Genomic DNA, 21,545 nt, shown 5'->3' on the forward strand with positions numbered 1-21,545 from the left:
CTCAGAATTTAACATCATTATTATGTCCGCCTGCAAATGGAATTACTTGATGAGATACAGATGTGACTGTGAATAATATTGTCTATTCAGAAGACGTATGAGTGGAAATGAGACCCCCGGAGATGCATACTGAAGATCAGGGGTGTGTGTGTGTGTGTGTGTGTGTGTGTGTGTGTGGAGGAGTGCAGACCAGATGGTCACAGGCTTCTTCATACTCGACTGAGACTGTGTTCTGTTTGCTCATATTGGTTTCTCCTCATGGCCTGGCTGATCTACACCTCTCTGGAGCTGCTCATTGCCATGGCTTGCTGCCTGGGGAACGTGCTGGTGGTTTGGGCCGTGTGTTTGAGGCGGACCTTCCGTCAGCCTACCTTCTGTTTCGTGGTGTCTCTGGCCGTGGCTGATTTGCTGGTGGGGGCGGTGGCAGTGCCCCTGGCTGTGCTGGTGGATGGGTGGGTGGAGATCCCGTTCCAAGCCTGTCTGGCGGTCAGCTGTGTGGTGCTGGTGCTGACCCAAGCGTCTGTTCTGTCTCTCCTGGCTATTGCTGTGGACCGATACCTACGGGTCTCAATACCTCTCAGGTAAAGAGCTTTTGGCAAAAAAAGAGATGTGAATAAAAAATAAAAAATTTCAGAAAACATTTTTTTTTTTTTATTATTATTATTATTATTTTTTTTATAATTCGATGTGTTGATTGCCGCTTCTTTATAATTAGTTTTACAATTTAGATTTTTTACATTAGCTGATTAAATAGGCTACAGATGTGACCATGAATATTATGGTATATTTTGAAGACATTTGAGTCATTTACTAGTAATCAAGAACAAAATACGCAATTTTTGAGTGAAAATTGTTTCCGCTGATGACGTATAACAGCAAGCCATAATATTAAGACTCAGAAAACCAAAAGATTATCCAAATCACAACTTGGATTTAAGTATGTGTCCTTGGACCATAAAACCAGTAAAAAAAAAATCGGAATTGAAATGTATACAACATCCGAAAGCTGAATAAATAAGCTTTCCATTGATGTATGGTTTGTTAGGACTGGACAATATTAGGCCAAGATACAACTATTGGAAAATCTGGAATCTGAGGAATATTGAGAAAAATATTGAGAAAGTTGCCTATAAAGCTGTCCAAATGAAGTCCTTAGCAATAAATATCACTAATCAGAAATGAAGTTTTGATTCATAAACGATAGGAAATTTACAAAATGTCTTCATGCAACATCATCTTTACTTAATATAATGATTTTTGACATAAAATAAAAATGTATTATTTTGACTCATACAATGTATTGTTGGCTACTGCTACAAATATAGTCATGCTACTAATGACTGGTTTTGTGCTCCAGGGCCACATATATTAAAGGGGTCATATGATTCTGTTTAATAGTACAGTTTTAATTTCTCAGTTCCTAGTTTTCATGTCAGTGGTCTTTTGGAGTTCATGTCCTGTTTTTGTTTTAGGCTCCTTAAATTGTGTTCTCACACTTACTGAATTTATCTAAACAATATGCCACTTGTTGACTGTATTCCCAACTGACATGTGAAAGATGCCTTTCCCACATCCAGAGCTCAATGAGAAACACATTATTATAATATCAGAGAATATTCAAATGGTGTTAAATTATTGACATATTAACTTTATATCTTAGGGAAACGTGAAGTAAATATTTAGATCAAAAGTTTCAGAATCACTGCATTACATGAACAAAAAAGAATAATAATAAAATGGTTTTAAAAGCAATTTAGGATTGCTTTTGGGAAATGCAGCCCTGCACTGTTTCTCTGTTTCTTAACACACTTAAGTACACTTTGTTTTGTTTTTTTAAGTTATGTATCTTTTTTCATGCTTTAATTCACTTCAATTCAGTTTGTATAGCACTTTTCACAATACACAAAACAGCTTTACAGAAGATGAAAGTTTCTACATACTACATTCTATTTTAAACTAGTACACTTATTTTAAAGTTGACTAATGTACTAAAACAAATGTAAAGTACTTGATTCTAATGCAGTGTGGTATTAGATATAATATTACAAGTTAAACTATATTACAAGTTAAACAGATTTAAACTATTTTAAAGTATAATTTAGTTAATCATAAATGTGTATATAACCGTATATAAAAGACAATCTAAAGATGTACTTAAGTCCTAATTAAGTGGGTCAAACCAGCACTCTAACGTTCAGCTAACTGCATTTAAAATAAATTTATGTGGCTGAAAACATTATATTCAGTTCACACTTAAGTATATTCTGTTCATATTAAGTGCTCTTTATGAAACTGTTACTTCTTTTTCACAAAGGAAATGTTTAAGCTTAAGTGTGTGTCCAGCTGTAAATGTAATTAGCGGTTGACCTTCTCTGTGATTGCAGGTATAAGGAGATCGCCTCTGAGCAGCGCTCCTGGACGGCAGTGGTCCTGTGTTGGTTGATATCTTGTCTGCTGGGTTTCACCCCTCTCTTTGGTTGGCATAATGGCGATTCCCAGTCCTCCCTGCTCCTTAACTCTTCTCATATCAACTGCACCTTCTTAGCTGTCATCTCTCTGCCCTATATGGTCTACTTCAACTACCTGGGCTGTATCCTACTCCCTTTAGCAGCCATGACTCTTCTTTATGCTCTGGTCTTCTACAGTCTGCGCAAACGCCTCCAGAGGGAAGACCAGACTAAACTTAGGGCTTTTCTAATCAAGGAGAAGAGGCTGGCACGTTCTCTGGCTCTGGTTCTCCTGCTGTTTGCAGCATGTTGGATGCCTCTGCATCTCATGAACTGTGTATTGCTCTCAACGGGTCCTCAAGGCGTCCCCCAGACCGCTTTCTATGTAGGGATACTCCTCTCTCACGCCAACTCAGCGGTGAACCCTGTGGTCTACGCCCTCCGTATCGCAAAGATCAGGGAGGCTTACCTGGAGATCTGGAGACAGTATGTTCTGTGCTGGAGAGGACAACGAGACTTCTCAAGCTCCTCATGGAGATCCCAGCCGGGAGAACTGGCCATCAAATGACATTTCCCTCCAACACAGGCACATGACTCGGGTAGATAGAATACAATCATGATTGCACTGTATGATACCATTCTGAGTCGATCTTTGAGTGAGAGTTTATTGGAGATTTGCTACAATATCACAGAAAAGCTTCAGTCTTCAGGAGCTGTGAAGCTGCATGACCACTAGAGGGCGCCACAAGCGTTTACAATAACACTGTAAACTGCTAACAGAGAAAGAGCAGGCGTGCTTCAGAAGCCCAATAGTATGGAATAATAATAATGTGTGAAAAAAGTCTTTAATTTAATGCAGTTGCTGATATTTTTATGGCCAGAAATTAAGTTAAAATTCAGATTGCCTTACACCTGCCAATAATATAGTTTTTAATGTGGAATGCAAAACATGCAATGCAATGATGATTGAGAGATGAACAAAAAACATTCCTCAAAAGCCTGACGGATCATAATTGATACAGTTTAACATGATAAAAACAAAATAAGTAAATAAATAGTTGCTTCAGTCCAGTAAGTATTAATCTTGAAATATTACTAACACCATAAACGTTAATCATATGTTCACTTATGTTCACTATGTTCACGTTAATCAAATGGTTACAGATTCTACAGCAGAAATACACATGAAGCCCAAAGATGAAGGGTGATGCTTATCGAGCAGTGATACTACAAAAAGCCTTTTTAAACATCAGTAAGATGACAGAGGCAGGCATGTGCTATGTTGTGTTTAACACGTTTTTCAGCAAAGTTGGATCATGTTGATAAATTAGAGGTCTTGAAAGTTGTGTATCAAATGTGACAAAGCAGGATAATTTATTGTACCATGTGTGGATGTGTACTGTATGTATGATAGCAAAATATGACTATGACAGAGTTTGGCCTTAACAATTATGAGATAATCCATAAATTATTATGAATTATTTATTGTTTTAAATAAGTAAAAACTATCTAATCTTATAATTTGTGGTGTAAAACTGTAACTGGAGCTTACAAGAATTGGAAAATTGGAATTTTATTAAGTTTTTGTTTATTATTTAACAGGATTTTTATATATATAGACTTATATTTGTACTATATATATATATATATAAGACTGTTTATTTGTTTAGTTGAAATCCCAAATATGGCTGACTACCTTATAATGGAAAGAACAAAAAAGAGCTAATAGAGCAGTTAAAACTGTGCTAGCTTATAGTTAATATTATATATCCTCAGATATTTGATTGCAGAGAGTTTCACTTTATTCCTTTTTACCATGTGATTGTGTGGTTAGTCACTGGATGCCGCTGTCATTTTGTTTTGTAGACCAAAGTCCCACTTGACAAGTTTTGTTTACAGATGAATATTTGTGCACGGTTACATTTATTAGCAACCAACTTTGTAGAAATTGGATATGAGGACAGGATATCAAATATAGTATACAGTATGACTAACCTTATTAGAAGGTGTGGACTGAAGAGTTTTGCTTGAATTAACTTCAAAATATTGACATGCCATTGTTGCACATATTGTGTTTTGTAAGCAGTGTTATATATTAACATGTAATATATAGTTATAATGAGTGGTATGTCTCTTTTTTCAGTTTGTTTCCAGACTATAGCTAGTCATACTTTGTTTTAGACATGCACTCAGCTATACACTTTGAAATGCTTACTGAACATATCAAAGTATACTCTCACAAGATATACTTTATTGGTACATATAATCTTCACTCATAAAATCATCACTTATGAATGGTTCTAAAGCTCTGATCCTTTAACTATATGCCTACAGAATACTATCTGTTTATACAATGTGTTTGATTTATATTTTATAAAGGTTGCACATCAGAGGAATATAAACAGCAGAATATTTTTTACAAGATAACTCTTTTGTAAAAACTGCTCAAAATCAACTTGAAAATTAAAATAAAATCACAAAGGCAAAATATTGTTGAATAAAACTATTTTATTCATAGAACAAAATCATTTTAGGCATAATGTGCAGTTCTTTATGTATGTTTCATTCTCTGAACAAGGCCACATGCATTGTCTGATTGAAACTGAATTTCCTGTTATGATGTGTGAAAATCCTGTTTGATCACAAGCCAACAGAAAAGTCAAAATGTTGATTAAGCCATAAATCCGAGCTCCATAAATCTCTTTTAATCTGGTTTTTCTCTTCATATGTTATACTAGATCTGCATGTTAAGCTGGAAAGAGAGGCATGGATGTTGTTCAGGCTTGTTAGGTAAAGTGTTAGGCCTGTTTCACAAAACACACACACAAAGCTGCAAGAGTCTCACTGTGCTTTCACACTCGCAACACTTCTGCTGCTACACTATACAGCACAAATATTCCTTTAAATGAGTGACCATAACATATCAAATGTATAGTGGAGTGAGAATATGACAAACTTGATCGTCATTAAATTCCTGTTCCTGTGATTTTTTTGTTTTTATTATTACTTTTTGAATTTATAAGAAGTCTCTTAGGATTAATTTTTATTCTAAAGCAGTTACAAATAATTATTTCCATATGTTCATATGAATAACAATTGGCATCTGAATTGTGAGAGAAGTCCTGAGTTGACTTGGTGATACATAAATGTGATTTCAAAAGTTCCGGGTGTCAATCTATGTGCAAACACTTAATGTTCTCATAGGCTGTTGCAGAGAAATTAAGCCCTGTAATTCTAAAAATAACCAAATTGTTTACATATATATATATATATATATATATATATATATATATATACACACTGTATATACTGTGTATATATATACATATATAATTTTTTTTGAATCTGCTGAATTGTCAGCATCATTACTCCAGTCTTCAGTGTCTCGTGATCCTTCAGAAATCAGTATAATATGCTCATTTGCTGCTCAAGAAACATTTCTGATTATTACCAATTCTTATTATCAATTTTCAAAATAAAAAATATTAATTTGAATATGAAATTTACTAGTAATTTCTGACAGAAAATCGTTTCTGCATGATTCAGGATTTAGTAGAAAAAGAACAGAACAGCATTTGTGTAATAGAAATCATTTGTAACACTATACAAGTCTTTACTGTCTTTTTGACGTTTAAATACATCTTTGCTGAAATTCACTTAAAAAAAGTACTTTTAAATCGTAGTGTAATTTACATAAGCTTTTACTGTACATCTAAATATGTATTAATCTACACAGAACAGAACCAAAAAGCATTAAGTGCAGATAAACTGCTTAAGTTACATTATCTTGATTCAGTCAGATTTACTGAATGGAACATATTTATTTAGCTGCTTAATAAAAGTCTACAAACAGGTTTATAGGGTATTTTCAACATATGTTGTGGTGACTACGGTGTAATTGTTTCTGCTTATGCAGACAGTGTGTATACATAGATGCTGAAATAAGCACACTGTTTACACACTGTGTTCACATACATAGTTAATGTGGCGTGAAGCTGGCTGTAAAGTTTAAGCAATATTTAAACTCCAGGGATTTTCCACTAGCTGGCAGATAGTTGGCACAACAAGGAAGGCAATAGACTGTATAGTTATCACCTGAACAGGGTTTGATCCCTCCCACCAAACTATACAACCTACTACCTCACCCTGTCAAGACACCAATCCCATCGCCTGACACGCTTGAGTATGAATGAAGCCAACATGACACATCAGTCCAAACCCGTTTTATTTCTTTAACTTGAGCGAATATCCTTCACGACTCATTGGATGAATACAGACATGTGTTTGTGGATGATTTGGCTGTCACCTTAGGAAAGACAGTAGATTGTATAGTTATCTCAGAGAGAGAGCGCAGGGCTCCACAACTATTCAATCTACTACCTCAGCCCCAAGGACAGCAGAGCAGATGTCAACCAGTCAGAAAGCAGACCGCTGGATTCCTGCGGAGAGAAAGACGCTGGTTAGCACAACTGAACAGTCAAACTTTTTCGTAGCTGGACTCCACAGAACAGTTTGAGCAAGTGTTTTAAAGTGAACAAATACATTTACCCAAGTGAAGAAAACGTGTGCTTAATTGTACTGAATGTACACCTGTTGTGTACTTGAAATATTAGAAGTATATTTTTAAATACAACCGGATTACATGCTAATTTATGAAAATACATATAAGGATGTAGTTAAAGGTGCTCTAAGCGATGCCGGGAGTCGTAACTTCTTGTTGACGTTCAAATTGTTGTCAAACAAAACGGAGGCTAGCTAGACCCTCCCTCCTCCTCATCCGTGCACTAACCCCCCAAACCCCACCCCCAAATCTTTCTTGTCGGTTATTGGCTGGAACAGTTTGTTATGTTTCGTGGTGCGGGTGAGCCTAGTTTGTTTTTCTTGTTGTTTGTGGAGCCTGTGGTGTCTAGAGAGACCCCGTTTTTTTACAGTGTGTTCAGGGGACAAGCAGCTAGCGGATAGTGAGGAGATGTTCGCTGGATGTGACAAAAAATGTTTTGGCCTAAAAAATGTGTGACATCACTTAGAACACCTTTAAGTCCTATCAAAGTGAGTTAAAAAAGCACATTAGTTGCATTTAATTTAAATTTAAGTTATAATTCATATTCATTTAATTGTACTGTAAATGACACATTTAGTGTCTGAAATCATTGCTTACTGGACACCATTACAGAAATTGAGGAGAACTGAATTCACACATCCACTAAAGTCACCATGACACCAGCTGGTTAAAGGTTATTTCAAGTGAAGTTAGTTATAAGAAAAGCTTGTGCAGCATTTTTTTGTGATTGTGCATGGTTTAATGTTTTATTCTCTAAATCAAGGTGTTCAACTGTCGGCGCTGTATGTTAAGACACGAACGGTCTGACTTCAGTCAAACAGTCACACCATCAGAATGGCTCTGTCATAGATCACAGAGCTGCTGATTTCTATGCAGTTGCAGAAAAACAACAGTAGATGAAAGCTTGGCATGTGTGTTCTCCAGACTCGAGTCAGCGGCGCTTATTTGAGTCGGAAAAACGATCAAACGCGAAAAAAGACTGGGGAACTGTGAGGAGTTGAACCAGGATGCAGGCTAAAAGGGAAGCGCTAATTTTGAAAGCCAAAGAAATTACTCACTCATTCTAGTAGGCTGGCATTGGATCATGAAGAAAAAAAAAAAAGTCTTGATCCTTTGCCAGGAATTCGTGCCCGTTTTGCCAAAAAAACTGAGCTCATTCCAACAAGACAACATTGCGTAAGCTACGCTTTTGAGGTAAACAGACGATGTAAAACATGGCTTCCCCAGCTGTCTCCTGTAGCCTTAACAAAGCTGATTCTGCTATTCCGCACAGCAAAATAGAGGGAAAACAAAATGGCGTCATTTCGGCCATTTTAGGGTGCAAGTGCTGTGCATTCCTTGCAACCTCTGTGAGGTGTGCCTGAAAAACCCATTCACTGTTCTCAGAGGCTGTTTGCACGAGCAAGGGTCTCCCTCTCGGCGCACTGAAGGACGCCTGGCATCAGTACAACCACAAGAAAGCCAAGATTCATCCTCGAGTCAATAGCGTTCTTTCACACACAACAAAATGAACAGATATGCTGTGAAAATCATCTGCTTCTGGATGCCTGTTAGCATGCTAGCATACGTGATGAACCTAAACATCTCTGAACATCAGCACTCTGAACATATTAGCATCCTGCTAAACCATTTTCTTATTTTGTGAATGTTGTAGCTTTACAACCCAAGTAGCCTATCTGTTCTCATTCTTGAACACCCAACATAAACTTCCAACAGGAGATACGCAAAACATTTGCAAAACGGCAATAAAAGCAGTTATTGTGTGGTGTTGAGAGTTGGAGCATGTCCGGTTTGCATAAATAGACACGCTCTGTCAAATCTCTTCCAGACATTGACTTTCTGCAATTTGTTAACATACAAAAGTCCTCTTAGCTAATTAGCATACACATGCTCTTTCTGGCCCATTTGGGGGCACATTGATTGAAAGGTTTTGGCACGAGATGCAGTCTGCGGGATCACAAAGGAGGAGACAGAAGGTGAGAGATGGCGTGACATGACTTTACTGTGCTAGCTCGGATTTGCTAACTTTTCTGTAAAGGTCAGCTCAGAAGCTGTGCAAAACACGCTTAACTATCTCTTATCAGTGCGTGTGTGTAATTCATCAGGCTGTGCACTTTATACCAACTCCATTAGTTCCAACATGCAACTGTGATGTAATCAAAGAAAAAATGTAGTTATTAGCATTTAACATGTTAGATGTACTGGCTATTCTAGAGCTGCTTCTTTATTCGAGGACGACGTTTGATGCTTCATCCGTGAAAGAGGAAAATATGTTAATATGGTCTGACAGATGTGGCATTTGGATCATTTTTAGATTACACGGGGAACTAGTCTGCCCTTCTGTTCCCCTATATGCAGTAATCGTGTTGATGGGGACTAACCAGTGCTTTTGGTGCTTTGCCAGGTATTTAGGTCCATTTTAGTGCCGCTTAGATTTTTTCATATGTAAATGACTTCTTTAATCGTGTTTTAAAAATCTGTAACACTAATGCTAATGCAAATTAGACACAAATGCCCTGATTTTTACGAGTATTATGGGTATTTAAGATAGTATTTAGAGATTATCTGTTGCTTTCAGTGTAGACGGTGTGGGTGGATTTGAAAATGGAATCATAAGATACCATAAAATAGAACTGCAGCAATATTTAAATAGTCTTTTGATGCCTGTATTAGTTATAACACTTTATTCATTGACTTCAGGAAATAGTTTGCATTAATGAGCCCACAAAAGTGAAGTATTACACTAAATTTTTCTACATGGCACTAAAGGCCTAAGTGAATCATGAGAGAATGTTGAGAGCTAAATGCTCACGACAAAAACAATGAATATGATTATCACCACACCCTAACAGTACAGTATTGTAAGGGGATTTACACTAAGTGATTGAAATGTGACTTTAAATGCTTGCAAAAGTTTACACTTAAGTAGATGACATATGTAATAAATAAGAAAATACAGAAAACATAGATGACATACCAAAAATCTTCGTTTAATGTTGACAAAGCCTGTTAAAAACTAGGCTATATTTAAAAATGGAATTCAAATTAGGTTAATAATTAGTTTTAGAATGATCGGCCCAAGGTTACGTATGTAACCCTAGTTCCTTGAAGGAACGAGACGCTGCGTCGAAACGCTTTTGGGGAACGTCCCTGACGAGACCGACTCTGAATATCGTGTGTAATCAGTCCATCGGAAAGGCGTGACGTCTCGCACTGGACACATACAGTTTAGCTTCTCTTGGTCTGGCTCCCGAAAGGGAGGAGGACAGAAGGCCTGCAGTACGATAGGTTGTGGTGTAACAGAGGGAACCTTCGGAACATAACCCGCTCGAGGGTATAAGAATGCTTTGGCCATACCAGGGGCAAAGTCTAAATAAGTAGGGGCCACCGAAAGGGCCTGAAGATCTCCAACTCTCTTTAGTGAGGTGATTGCCAGTAACAGGGCAGTTTTAAGTGTCAGATGTCTATCTGAGATATCTTGTATTGGCTCGAATGGAGCTTTACAAAGAGCCTCTAAAACCACAACCAAATCCCAGGGGGGAACACGGTATCGTACTGGAGGTCTCAGCCTCAGCGCACCACGGAGGAAACATGTAACTAGGGAGTGTCTACCCACTGACTGATCATTGAAAGGGACATGGAAAGCAGCTATGGCCGCCACGTAAACCTTTAAGGTGGAGTGGGATAACCCCGCAGAGAGCCTGGCTTGTAAAAACTCCAGAACTGTACCAACTGGGCAGTCTGCTGGGTCAAGCTGGCGGTCTCTGCACCATGAAGTGAAGAGCTTCCACTTCAGGGCGTACAGTTTCCTCGTAGAGGGAGCTCTGGATTGGAGTAGGGTCTCAACAACCTCGGTTGAGAGACCAGCTGCTAACAGCTGTGCCCCCTCAGGGGCCACACCCACAGCTTTCACAACTCCGGGCGAGGGTGAATTATCGTGCCCTGCGCCTGTGAGAGTAGGTCTGTCCTGATCGGTATCTCCCACGGAGAGCCGTCGAGGAGCGAGACTAGATCTGAGAACCATACTCGGCCCAGCCAGAACGGGGCTACTAGTAGTAGACTGGCCCCGTCCCGGCGTACTCTCGCCAGAACTCCCGGGAGCAGAGCGATACGGGGAAAAGCATACAGACGAAGCCTCGGCCAGGTCTGTACCATAGCGTCCAGTCCCAGAGGAGCTGGATGAACTAGAGAGAACCAGAGGGGACATTGCGATGTCTCCTGATTCGCAAAGAGGTCCACCTGGGCTGTTCCAAATACTCTCCATATCAGCTTCACCACCTCGGGGTGAAGCATCCATTCCCCGGGCCTCGGCCCCTGTCTCGACAGTATGTCTGCTCCCACATTCAATCTCCCAGGAATATACACTGCTCTGATCGAGAGGAGTTTGCCCTGGGACCACAGAAGGATCTGGTGTGCCAGCTTGTACAAGGGGCGCGAACGCAGACCCCCCTGGTGATTGATATAAGAGACCACTGATGTGTTGTCGGTGCGCACCAACACATGGTGACCTCTCAGGTCTGGGAGGAAATATTTCAATGCTCGATAGACTGCTAGTATCTCTAGGCAATTGATGTGCCATGTCAGATGGCGACCACTCCACAGACCGCGGGCAGGGTGGCCACTCATGACCGCACCGCAACCGGTGAGGGACGCATCTGTCGCTAGCGTAACACGGCGACAAGGAACTCCCAGCACCGGGCCCTGATTCAAGAACAAAGGTTTCTTCCACATGTCTAAGGCACGAAGGCACCGCCGCGTGACCTTGATAACTCAAAGTGGATTTCCCCTCGGTGAAAAGCCCTTGGACTTGAGCCACCACTGTAGGGGTCTCATGTGCAGCAGGCCAAAAGGTATCACGTTGGACGCAGCTGCCATCAGCCCTAACAATCTCTGGAATTGTTTGACAGTGAGTGACTGGCCTTCTTTGACTCTCTCGACTGATGTGAGGATCGACTCGATCCGAGCAGGAGACAATCGTGCCTGCATCGTGGTCGAATTCCACACTACGCCTAGATAGGTGGTTCTCTGAACTGGAGAAAGTACACTCTTCTTGGCGTTTAGTCTCAAACACAGCTCCCCCATGTGTGCGAGAACGACATCTCGATGTCGAGCCGCCATCTGCTCTGATTGAGCTAGGATCAACCAATCGTTGATATAATTTAAAATGCGGATGCCCTGCATACGGAGGGATACCAGAGCCGCATCCATACATTTCGTGAACGTGCGGGGTGAGAGTGCGAGGCCAAAGGGAAGTACTCGATATTGATAAGCTTTGCCCCCGAAAGCGAACCTCAGAAACTTCCTGTGTTGTGGAAGGATGGATATGTTGAAGTATGCGTCTTTGAGATCTATTGTGACAAACCAGTCCTCGGATCTAATTTGAGCTACAACCTGGTTGACAGTGAGCATTTTGAACTTCAGTGACATAACTGAGCGGTTCAGAAGACGTAAGTCTAAGATCGGACGCAACCCCCCATCCTTCTTTGGAACTATGAAAAACCGGCTGTAAAACCCGGATTCCCTGTCTAGAGGAGGGACCACCTCGATGGCCTCCTTCCTTAATAGGGTATTCACTTCTTGTTCTTTAACCAGAGACTGCTGGGGGCCGACCACAGTCGGTGTAACCCCGTGAACTTCGGTGGTGGATGACCGAACTGAATGCAATAGCCTCTTTCTATTGTACGCAGGACCCACTGAGATACATTTGGCAGTAGCTTCCACACTGCTAAATAATCTACTAAGGGAATCAGTCTCTCGAGACTGACCTCTGGTGTAAGAGGCCCCCGAAGGGGCGGCGAGCATCCCAGCTCCGCTACGCTCACGGGCGGAAGTAACTGGGAGTGGCGCTCGCTGGAGGCCGCTGCGCCTTGAAACTCTGACAGGGTTGGCAGACCGACCTCCTGAGGGTACTGAGGTGAGACGGGCACCGTATAATGAGGTGGACCGTGCTCTACCCCAGCAGGGGCTACCCTCTGGATCCTGGCGTCAGGATCTTTTCGTCGAGGACTTCCGGGCTTCGGGTTTTTGCCCTAGAAGCCCCCGACTCAGAGCGTCGTTGCCCTCGGTCACGACGTGGGGGAGCACGAGCGGCGACGCTCTGCTTTTGCGCTTCCCGGTGTGAGGAGCCGGTATGTGGCGTGGTCATCTCCCGCCCAGATGCACCACGAGAGCGGCGAGGGAGGAAACTCTGGAACGCCGCCGCCTGCTTGTGTGCCTCCTGGAACCTGTCGACGACAGTGTTGACTGTGTCGCCAAACAGGCCCGAGGCTTGAAGCGGGGCGTCCAGGAGGCAGACCCTGTCTCGTTCTTTAATTTCTGACAGGGTCAGCCACAAATGCCTCTCCGCGGCCACTAAGGCTGCCATAGACCGCCCAATTGCGCGAGCGGTCTCTTTAGTGGCGCGGAGGGAGAGATCAGCGGTCTTTCTGAGTTCTTCTACTTCTTCAGACTTAATCCCCTCCCCCTCATTGATATCTCTCAGCAGGTCAGCCTGATAAGCTTGCAGGACTGCCATAGTATGAAGGCACGCCCCAGCCTGACCTGCTGCCACATAACCTTTGCCCACTAGCGATGATGTAACTCGAAGCGGCTTAGTGGGCAATGTCGGAGCCTTTAGAGACGAAGCCGAACCGGGCGACAGATAGCCCGCGAGTGTCTGTTCGACCCGTGGCATCGCTCTATAACCACGCTCTCCCAGCCCTATCACGTTGCCATAATATAGTGAATCGGGGCCAAAGAGGCGGGTCGAATACGGGTGGTTCCACGATCTCGATAACTCATCATGGAGATCGGGAAAATACGGAAGGCTCCGACGTGGAAGTGGTTGCCTCGGCCGCAGAAAGCGTTCGTCTAATTTGCTTCTCTGCGGCTCAGTTTGTTTCTCAGCAGGCCAGTCGATTTTTAATTTATCTACTGCTCGTGTGACTACCTCCAAAAGCTCCTCATACTGGGGCGACAGGGGTGGCGAATCCCCAGCAACAGTCTCCACATCGACCTCCTCGGAGGACGAGAGGTGAAGAGCTGATCCCTCACCCCGGGGGGAAGAAACCGACGAGCGTGCTTCCGAACCCAGGGTTTGGGCGCCGGATCTGGCAGATGAGGAAGGAGATAAGGACTGGCCCGTCTCCATTCCCTCTGACAGATCCACCTGCGAACCCCACGAGTGCAGCAGCCGCTCTGCCTCGGCAGAAGCGGGGCCAGCACCGTGAGGAGCGCTGGTGAAGGCTCCCTCCTCGAAGAAAGCCCTCCGGGATCAAAGCGTCCGCATTGGCAATCGCTCGCAATGCGGACAGTCGGCCCCCTCGAGAGCCGACTCAGCGTGCTTCGATCCCAGGCAAGCCACGCACAGACTGTGTGTATCCCCGCTCGTAATGTAGCGAGGGCAGGGAGGAACACACAATCTATAACGTGGCTTGGAATCGCCCTTCATATGTTTGGTCTTTTGCTTTTGCTTAGGCATATTGAGCTGTTTTAGCGATCTTTTAATGGCTAAGGGACAGACAACAATAAATAGGACCAACAGGACAGACTTTTGACATGCACACACAGAGCGCTTGCTGACAGATTCGAAGCTGAAGCCAGCTGCATGGCACGTGCTTTTATAGCTTCCTGGTCGCTACGTCACCCCGCCCGTGACGTCACGCCTTTCCGATGGACTGATTGCACACGATATTCAGAGTCGGTCTCGTCAGGGACGTTCCCCAAAAGCGTTTCGACGCAGCTCGAGTTCCTGAAAAGGAAATAATGTTTCTGTATTCTTTAAATGTAAAAAGCAAGCCTCTTAAACTGAATGCATGCAGGCTTGCAACACAAAGTCATAGCATTAACATAACTTAGCACTCACAAATCTGCATGTAATACTTTATAGCATTGCAGGCATTGGTTTCCTTATGTTAATAACTCAACATGTTTAAATCAGCTTTAGTTTATAGCCTCAATATGGGAGACCAATATATAGTCAATAACTGTCACAGCAGGCATTTTTGTCAAAGACTTTGCACTGTATTATGTATTAAGCATGTATGTATTATGTATTATGTATCAAATTAATCTGAATTAAAAGAGGGTATGGTTGCCCTCTGCAGACTAAATGGTCTTTTTCAAAACATAGTGAACTGCCTTTGCGATCTACTGCATAGTCAGTATTATAAGTGACTGATCTGGAACATTGTGGAAAGCAAAAACTCGACTCATTTCAGTCGAGTCTGGTGTAGCATGTGGCTATGCTAAGACTACTACACTTTAAAATACACACTGCAATACTGAGTAAAATACTTTTTAAAATTAGATTTTATATGGATTTTTATAGACATTTTATCATATAATTGCATCTTAGAAAAAACGTTAAACTTAAAATGCATTCTGGGATTGGCTTCTCATTGAAGGACTCTTGCCATGCATTACAATGCTAAGAATAGTGAAATATATTACCTTTTGGAACAGCCTTCACATCAGGAGTGTGCCTATGATGACTTAAAACGCTCCCTACATAGGCAGCTCACTAGGTTTTGGAACAGAGCCTGTGTCTCTAACATGAAAAACACTGCAAAGGTTAAAAAAATCTTTGCACCCTGTGATATACATGACAAAGCCTGCTATTAAATGGACATTTAACCTTAAAAACATACTCATCTTCTCAGAAACAGCTAAAGCCCTCAATAAATGGCTGCCATTTTTAATTGCCTGCATTTGTTTATGCATCACCTATGCCATACCAGCTCTTGGCGTAATCATACACCAAGCACTTTATAGCCACAAAGGATCATCTTACTTCCCTGTCTGAGGGTTTTACAAATCAGAAAGAGGTAAACAAATCCAATCAGATCAACAAAAGGCCTTCTATCTTACCTAGCGATCAAAAGACACAGCCGTTAGCCCTTGTAACCATCCAATCGCAGGAGGTAAACATGCAAATCAATTAGCCTGCTGAACGCCTCCCACTGCGTTATGGTTGCCAAGACCATATGTGATTACGATATTTGCTGAAACCATACACCGAAAATGGCTATCGATAAGCTCGCATCAGATCCACCGAAACCGGTTTACTTTTTGGCACAAGCTCAGCGATTGAGAAATTGGTACATATTCTTGTTTTCATTATAATTTTCTCCTCTCCTTTCTGTCGCCGCGTGGTGCCAAGAAAGGGGCAGTGCCTGTATGCCAGGCTGAATTTCAATGAACAGAGACGAGGGTGGTGGGTAGAGCATTTAAGGGTGGGGGATGTTGGCAGAGGAAGAGTAAGAGGTCACAATTTATAAAAAAAAATAAAAGAATACGGAACTTGGGACAATGCCTTTGTGAAGCGATAATTTAACGTAGGAGGGGAGCTTCCCAGTTGAAAATCCCTTTGGCATCCATATAGCCGAGAATCATGTCTCATGAACCAGGAAAATGTGAGATAAGGTATGAACAAACAATAGATGTTTTGTTTTTTACTATTAATAGTAACTGTCGCTATCTCATCTGTAATCTTTTGTTTGTACAGCTGTAGATCAGCATTCTTTCCATTGGCGAGTTCTAGCATATTACCACCATATCAACTGCTGCACAAGATTTCTTAACATGAAACATATATTTCATTTGTATGAATCATTGTATAGTTTCCCTGAACTTCATTTAACAACACTTTTCTTCCTGTTCCAGTTACAGTACCTGTGATATTACTCCTCAGTTATTCCCTCCACACCACTGCTTAAAAGAGTTGAGCCACAGAAAGCTGTAATTCTTTTAAAATGGCATTAATCATTCTGCTTATGATCTCCTGTCATCAACCTACACCAGAGAGGAACGCCCTTAAAGCATAAATAGCGGCCCCCAAAAAACAGGAAGTTGGGCTTGGCTTGACCTTGGTTGACTCTGTCACGTGGTCTCTGGAGAGCCTGCTGTTACTCATCGAAACTCGACGATAAGGATTCTGCCTTGCCTTATTTATACAAAGACCTTGCAGATTAGACTTAGATCCCTGCCCCCATCTGGGGCCGTGTAACTAATAGGCTCCGAGCATATGCTGCATGTTTTCTCACCTGCAGTGGATTTTCTGCTCTCGTTCTAAACACTTCATCCAAATAAAACTTTCAGTTTAAGTCAAAATACTTCAAAAACTGGTGTTCTATTCTGTCTTTTCCAGCAAGAGGTTGTAGATTTGATTTTGTATGCAGTGAAATCTACGTATTTTTAGGGTTAACCACTGTTTTCAAACTTCCTGTTTGCTAATGTGGGGTCGGAGCCCAGAGTGCATCTGATTGTCAGCTACAGTAAATGTAGGAGGGAGCGGGGCTGTATGGGAAAGAGGAAAAAAAAAGAGGGAGAGAGAGAAAATATGACACTAAATGATAAGTTCATCTGAGGAGAACAGGGGGTGGAGGAAATGCTCTCCTTTCCTCCCTCCCTCGCTCCACTTTTTTCCTGTTACCATCTTTCTCTGTCTCTGAACAAAATAAACATGTATATGTAAACTTTTGTGCCTCTTTGGAGGGTATCTCTCTTCTTCTTTAAAAAGCAGCAGATTAGTTACCCTGTTTCCTTCTGCTGACGAGTAATAAAGCACAAAAATGACATTACCCAAGAAAAATCCTTGCTCTATAGCAAAATCATCAAACTAGCCTAACAGCATCAATTTTCTCTGTCTTGCTTTTCCATAACTGATTGCATGTGGAGAGCCGATATGCTGTTAAATAAAGGTGTGATTAAAATGACTGACTGTATTAAAAGTCCCTAAAAAATCCCTTAAGTAATATACACTTAGTACAGTAGTACACAAACACGTGGCATGTCGACGCCATCTTGAGAGCGTCTCTTTCTAATTTTTTACAAAGGTTTGAATCAAATTCATTGATGCAGTTTTAATTTCAGTGGTGAATTGGTGTCATTTCATCCCAGTTAGAACACCTCGTAATAATAATAATAGGATGTCGCGTTTTCTTTTTTATAGAATAAGATCTCATTGATTGCTCATTCCGTTTTAAAGGAATTTACTATGAATTCGACAAAAAGGCACAACATATTAACAATAGTTGGTTTGATGGATTTTCACCACCCTCTTACATTACGATCAATAACTACAATTTTGTCTTTCATCATTTTATTTTAAACAAACCTTAAATTAAACACGCCTGTTTGATGCATTCTGTCGATAATATCTGATCAGTATTTTATTCAGTTACTTCTGCCTATCTGCGATACAAATGACATTTAGTAAAGAATTTTATTAAATTAGATCCTTCCTAATCTGTTCTATTTTATTATTATTTTTTCCCAAACTAGTTCTATTCTGTTTCCTTTGGCATTCAGGTACTTACCAATACAAACGCAACAGAAACAAACAAGAAAAGCATTTGTATAAAAACAGGACAAGCCTACATTGCGAAAGATTACCTGCTGAATATAAAAAAAAGCCTTTTGATCATATCTACCAATGTCTAACAATGCTCTCATACCTAAGCTTTCTTAAACGTAATATTTCTGCCACAGCTGATTCCTCTCTGGCACTTTCTTTTTACAGAAATATAAAATACAAAACTGACCGTAATCTATTCAACAGAAGACAATGTGGGATGTGCAATATATTTTTGACTTCAGGGGAATTTATAGGCCATCCTTTAAACACTAGCATCATATTCAAACACATCACTGTGTTAATTTCCCTCAAGAAACATTAAGGTAGCAGCCAAACACTATTTACATGTTGTTTAAATCATTCAAATTCCTAAACAAACGCAAACCCCAAAATCAATTGCTCAACACGACCCAAAACTAACGGAACATGCATGCTATCTGAAGAAACACGTACCTCATTGTGAAAATAACTTTTGAAAATATCAACAATTTTTTACATAGCTTCGAGCCTTTTTTAAAATAGCTTCTAGTGTTAAAACATTGCTCAAATGTACATCAACAATTATTTAATCCGAAAGTCGTTTAGTGTAGTAGAAATGGCGGAATCCGAGGCATGGACTCAGGGGTGAAGCAGACACGTTTACAAGAGGAAGACAACAGTGAACAAGAGACCCAGAGCAGCTGGGTGAAAGAATCAACGATGATGCTTTACGAGAATTTCTTAAAAAGTGACAAAATAATCTATGGGATATTACAAAGTACGAAAGCGAGAAAAAAAATGAAATACCTGCAGACTAGAGGCTTCAACATCAAAGAACACAAGGCAGGGTCATGGCGGCGAGAAGAGAAGACTCATGCACATACTACGCCTATCTCAGGGAGAGAGACCTAGAAACGTGCTACCACCAAACATGCTCTTCCTCGGGGTTGTGGCTGAAGAAAGAGCACATACAGCGGCCTCCGTTTCACCCACCTCACCACGAGCTCTTTCTCCCTGCCCATTTTGGCACAGGATGCGAAGTGAAAGACAGAAACTGAGAGAAGGAGAGGAGGTGTAGAAAGAAAGGGAGTTTGAGTAACATAAAACAAATCAGAGATCAAGCCGAGAGGGTATGCCATGCAGAAAATTACAAAGAGCCCATAAAGGTACGGTTATTGCTACCCCAAGTGACAAACTAGTACGCAAAATGTGACACACTTGTTTTTACGGGAATGCAAGAAGGTCAGCTTGTAACCTTATTTCCCAGTTACAGTATTTCCAAGTACACAGTCTGGAAAACAAGGGCTCAGAATTGAATATTCAAGGAAAACACTTGATCAGCTGAACGGGTCCCAGTAGAAGAGGCAAAGAACACCAGAACAGGTTAATACTTACACTATTTGTCATGCCCTTTAGCCATGCATGTGACCGACCCTTCAAGCAATTAGTCAATGCTTTCGGTGGTTTCTCTGGGAATATAAATAACCCTCCCAAAGGAAGCGCGAAAGGACGAAGCGTTGGTTTTGCTCACCCCTGAGAATGCAATGATTGCCTTTGTCAGCATTTGGCATCTGTCCCAGGTAGTTTGAGCCTTCGAGTTATAGTCCTCACTAATCATTACACACATCCAGAGGCTGTTCTGCCACCGCCTGCATTTTGGATTTCTTTATCTGCGAAACATGACATGAGCAGGCTGTGGTACTTCCTCAAAGAGTCTTGAAAGACACCTCACTCGGTTAATTTCATTTGCCTGGCTGATTCTGCTGGTTTTATGACTCAACATGTGTTTGATATCATCATCCAAGTTGCACTTTGCATGCAGTCATTTAGTTACAAGTAGCGAAAAACTATGTAAATAGGCTATGGGAGTCATAACGCTAAAAGTTTGTCAGGTCCTCAAGTCCTTACCATGAAAGAGGAAGTGACTGCAACATCTCATTCGTTGTGGGGTCTTCTTCCTGTGCCAGAAAGCTCTGATGTAAAACAGGACTACACTTTATAGTATGAAGATAGCATCTTGTCAAATGAGTCCACGTTTGTCCCGTTTGCTCGCTGGCAGTGTCCTGGGCAGCACAGCGTATGACGTCACAGCTCCTTTGTTATTAATGCATTTACATATTTCTCAATTACTGAACTTGCTGAACTCTTCACTTCCTAGCACATCCGTTCCCCGTTCAATCCTCCCAGAGAGAAAAAAACCCCATTTCTTTTAAACATTTTTTTTTTCAAATGGCGCCTTGCCAAAGTTGGGGAGCGTTAAAGCGCAGAAGGAAATCCTTGATGCAGTGCCTTAGTTGCAGACGATACAAAGATTTATTTTGCTCTTTCTTTCCCTCTTCTACAAATTTGCTCCCCGTGTCTCTTCCTGCCGATGTGAGAGGAGGCTGTTAAAAGTTTCAGCTGCACCGGCAGAGGCTGTCTCATTTGGCAGCAGTTCAGAACAGCATTGCTTGCTTTCAAAAGCCAGTCTGCTTGCCAGCCGGGCGAGTTTGAAAAGGCCACGCTACACTCCGCCCATGTTTGGGAGAGCGAGAAATAGAGAGAGAGAGAGAGAGAGAGAGAGAGAGAGAGAGAAAGAGAGACAGAGAGAGAGAGAGAGAGAGAGAGAAAGAGAGAGAGAGACGGGGCAAAGCTACACACCACGGCTCAGCCCTTCCCACTCTGCCTTACTTGGCAGAGCAGCTTTTTACAGGACAGGGAGAAATCTAGGTCAGACCCGGTGTGCCTGTTGTGGGACAGATCAGAGCACCTTTTCATGTGTGTGAGGTGTACACCTCCCTCAACACTTAGCCTACCGTTTCCTGCACATGCCATCTAGTCAACTAAAAGCAGGATCCTGTCCGGGTCCGGTTACTCCCCTACAGTAAAGCGTACCTTTCAAAAGACCCTCGGCCTTCCTGCACCTAAGCGCTTTCAAAGAAATGTCTATGCTCTTGAATTTTGTGCCCGGAAACGCTCAGATGGGATGGGCTGTGATGCCTGTACGCTGATTGTTTTTCTGCATGTTTGTTTTGGGTCCTTGGCTCCAGAGTCATCTCACTTTCCAACCTGAACTGTTGACATTGGCTGGGTGCACTTCACAGGTGTTAGCATTGCATAAAAAACAGAGCGCTGTTTAAAATGACTGATGGAAGGCAGCTGACTGTCACATTTATGTTTCGGCTCCACATGCAGAGCTTGTTTAAATCAAGTTCTTGTTGCACCTACCTAGTTCCCTTTTTTC

General features: G+C 41.6%; 1 protein-coding gene and 1 long non-coding RNA gene across 2 annotated transcripts; one reads left to right on the forward strand and one right to left on the reverse strand.

Annotated features, from left to right (window-relative positions):
- Positions 1-240: 240 nt before the first annotated feature.
- LOC132117677 (adenosine receptor A1-like) lies at positions 241-3,016 on the forward strand. The gene is made up of 2 exons (XM_059526993.1): positions 241-581; positions 2,385-3,016. Exons 1-2 carry the CDS (start codon positions 259-261, stop codon positions 3,013-3,015), a joined length of 954 nt encoding a protein of 317 aa, XP_059382976.1. The 5' UTR covers positions 241-258; the 3' UTR covers position 3,016.
- A 3,232-nt stretch (positions 3,017-6,248) lies between these two features.
- LOC132117918 (uncharacterized) lies at positions 6,249-20,180 on the reverse strand. The gene is made up of 2 exons (XR_009425867.1): positions 19,130-20,180; positions 6,249-6,886 (listed from the first exon to the last, which is right to left on the reverse strand). It is a non-coding gene; the product is annotated as an uncharacterized LOC132117918 (long non-coding RNA).
- Between the last annotated feature and the right edge of the window lie 1,365 nt (positions 20,181-21,545).

Source organism: Carassius carassius, chromosome 37 (genome assembly GCF_963082965.1).
Source record: "Carassius carassius chromosome 37, fCarCar2.1, whole genome shotgun sequence".
NCBI lineage: Eukaryota > Metazoa > Chordata > Actinopteri > Cypriniformes > Cyprinidae > Carassius > Carassius carassius.

Excerpts from the sequence above, each read along its gene's own strand:
- LOC132117677 (XM_059526993.1), top strand. The coding sequence starts at position 259 with ATGGCCTGGCTGATCTACACCTCTCTGGAGCTGCTCATTGCCATGGCT. Across the intron at positions 582-2,384 it reads CGGGTCTCAATACCTCTCAG|GTATAAGGAGATCGCCTCTG; the intron begins GTAAAGAGCTTT and ends CTGTGATTGCAG.